General features: G+C 59.4%; 1 protein-coding gene across 1 annotated transcript in view; it reads left to right on the forward strand.

Annotated features, from left to right (window-relative positions):
- Positions 1–1,076: 1,076 nt before the first annotated feature.
- The window catches only part of PPP2R3B (protein phosphatase 2 regulatory subunit B''beta), a 52,153-nt gene continuing 50,244 nt past the window's right edge, over positions 1,077–2,985 (forward strand). The window contains exon 1 of the mRNA XM_037734848.1: positions 1,077–1,793. Coding sequence (XP_037590776.1) covers positions 1,482–1,793 — 312 coding nt within the window. The 5' untranslated portion in view covers positions 1,077–1,481. The remainder of the gene's footprint in view (positions 1,794–2,985) is intronic.

A 2,985-nucleotide genomic window follows, 5' to 3' on the forward strand; every position in this document is an offset into this window, starting at 1 on the left:
AAGAATGATTTATTGAGTCTAGCTCGATTTCTACACCTCAGAAGTAGCAGAACCTGGCTCACAAAACACCTTGAAATTACTCTCTAACAGGATGCAAAACAGGGTGAAACCCAATTTTGATTAAAAAAAAAAAAAGTAATGAAAACGGGGGCAAGTCATGAAAGAAACAGTTGCATGTGTGTGAGATGGATGATGACGCAGCCTCTTTATGGGCACTGTTAAAAGCAGGAACGGGGAAATACGCATTGGGAAAAGTCACTTAACTAACATCACCTCCGTGGACACCGACGATTTTTGCAATTTTCAGAGCAGTTCATGCTCATCCCGTTAAGACCAGCGTTTAAAGGTGTCAAACCCCTCTGATCTGTCTTGACTGTTTGATAAAGAAAACTAATGTAAAAGGAGCTCATATATATATTTATATATATATATATATATATATATATATATATATATATTTTTTTTTTTTTTTTTTCTTAATAGATACGGAGTTTCTCCATGTTGGTCAGGCTGGTCTCGAACTCCTGACCTCAAGTGATCCGCCCACCTCGGCCACCTCAGATGATCTGTAACCCTCCCGTCCCCGGTGCCTCCCACTGCGCAGGCGCACTCCCATCCCCCAGCCCCGCCCGCTCACACACCTCCCAGCCTGCGGCTCGCGCCCCGCGGGCAGGCACTGCGCATGCTCACCGCAGGGGCGTCCGAAACGCCTCGTCTCCGCCTGCACGCAAGGCGCATGCTCCATGCCCAGGGTTCCCCTCCCCTCCCTGTGGCAGGCAGGCACTGCGCATGCTCACCGCAGGGGCGTCCGAAACGCCTCGTCTCCGCCTGCACGCAAGGCGCATGCTCCATGCCCAGGGTTCCCCTCCCCTCCCTGTGGCAGGCAGGCACTGCGCATGCTCACCGCAGGGGCGTCCGAAACGCCTCGTCTCCGCCTGCACGCAAGGCGCATGCTCCATGCCCAGGGTTCCCCTCCCCTCCCTGTGGCAGGCAGGCACTGCGCATGCTCACATCTCCGCAGCTCTACGGCCGCTTCGCCGCCATGGGCCGCACCTCTAAAAATCCTAACCGCCACAAGATCTCTGGCTGGATGCCCGCCACAGCCTCTCCCCCGTTCTCATCGCAGGCGCTTGGCCCCCACGAAAGCCTCCTGCAAAGGCTTCAAGGGCCGCGGGTGGCCAGCGGCGACGTCGCCTCGTGATGACGTCGTCGCGATGACGCGACGCAGTGACGTAACGCGGGCGCCCATGTTGAGGAGCGCGTCTGGCGCGCCCGTTTTGAAGCTGCCCTGAGCCGCAGCGCGGGCCGGACCGCGCCCCTTTTTAGGGTCCCCGCGCCCCGCGAGTCCGCGGCGTTGCCGGGGGCGTGGGTTCTGTTCCCCGCGCCGGGCCCCGCATCGCCGAGGTCCGTTTGAGCGGGACCGAAGCCCCCGGCGCGGGGCGGGGCGGGCGTCCTGGGGCGCCCCGGGCCCAGCCCCCGCCATGCCGCCCGGGAAGGCCCTGCAGCCCGTGCTGAAGATGAAGGTGGACGAGCTGTTCCTCTGCTGGCTCAGCGAGGCCAGCACGCAGCGGATGCTGCAGGACTGTCTGCGCCGGATCAAGGCGCCCGGGCGGGACCAGCCGGCCACGGGGGACGCGGAGCAGCCCGCAGCCCCGCCCGCCGCCCCCAGGCCCAGCGGGCTCGACCCCCCGGGGACCCCCGGCCCGGGCCCCGCGCTGCCCCTGGGCGCCGCCTGCGTCCCCAGGAACGCGCCCCACGCTCGAGGCACCCGTAGATCCGCAGGCACGAGGGTCGTAAGTTCCTCTTCCTTCTACTAACACCCTCGCAGGTGGCTCCGGCGGGAGAGCGTCAGACCCCAAAACGGTTTCATACCCGCGCCCGGCCGGATGAGCTGCTCTTCCCACAACCTCCTTCACACAGGTGACCGTTCCTGGCAGAAAAAATGAACGCAGCCGGGCGCGGTGGCTCACGCCTGTCATCCCAGCACTTTGGGAGGCCGAGGCGGGTGGATCACGAGGTCAAGAGATCGAGACCATCCTGGTCAACATGGTGAAACCCCGTCTCTACTAAAAATACAAAAAATGAGCTGGGCATGGTGGCGCGTGCCTGTAATCCCAGCGACTCAGAAGGCTGAGGCAGGAGAATTGCCTGAACCCAGGAAGCGGAGGTTGCGGTGAGCCGAGATCGCGCCATTGCGCTCCAGCCTGGGCAACAAGAGCGAAACTCCGTCTCAAAAAGAAAAAAAAAGAAAAAATGAACGCTCAGGCCACCCGCACCTTCCCATTTCCTCTGACCCCTGCCTACACCACTAGGTGCATACACACATACACTCACATAGGTAGGTACACACACATAGGTGCATACACACAGGTACATACACACATAGGTGTGTGCACACACAGCTGCATACACAGATACAGGTGTGCGCACAGGTGAATACACATAGTGCATACACATACATAGGTGCCTGGGACTCAGGCCCTGGCTGTGAGTGGCTGCCCTGTTCCCATCCGCCTGCTGCGTCCCCATCTCTGCTGCTCAGGAGGGAGCTGGGACGCGTGTTCTCGTGCGGCGAAGTCGTGTTACGGGACACGTGTTCTCGTGCAGTGAGCTCGTGTTACGCGTTGACCTCAGGAGCAGACAGCCCCCCTTGGAATGTGGAAGTTCCGACATCGGAGACAGAAAGCTGTCCAGATAAAGAGGAGACAGCACGTGTTCTTGTAACCCTTGGTTTTAAGAAACGGACTGAGTTTTGCGTTTAGTTGACCTACAATGAACGGTGCCGTTTTCAGCGTGCGGAGCGGCGTTCTTGCGAGCGAGCACATCACCCTACGTACGCAGCCCCACGGTTAAGATACAGACCAGCTAATTTTTTGTATTTTTAGTAGAGACGGCGTGCCTGTAATCCCAGCGACTCAGGAGGCTGAGGCAGGAGAATTGCCTGAACCCGGGAGGCGGAGGTTGCGGTGAGCCGAGATCGCGCCA

This window comes from Cebus imitator, unplaced genomic scaffold (assembly GCF_001604975.1).
Source record: "Cebus imitator isolate Cc_AM_T3 unplaced genomic scaffold, Cebus_imitator-1.0 Scaffold672, whole genome shotgun sequence".
Classification (NCBI taxonomy): Eukaryota; Metazoa; Chordata; class Mammalia; order Primates; family Cebidae; genus Cebus; species Cebus imitator.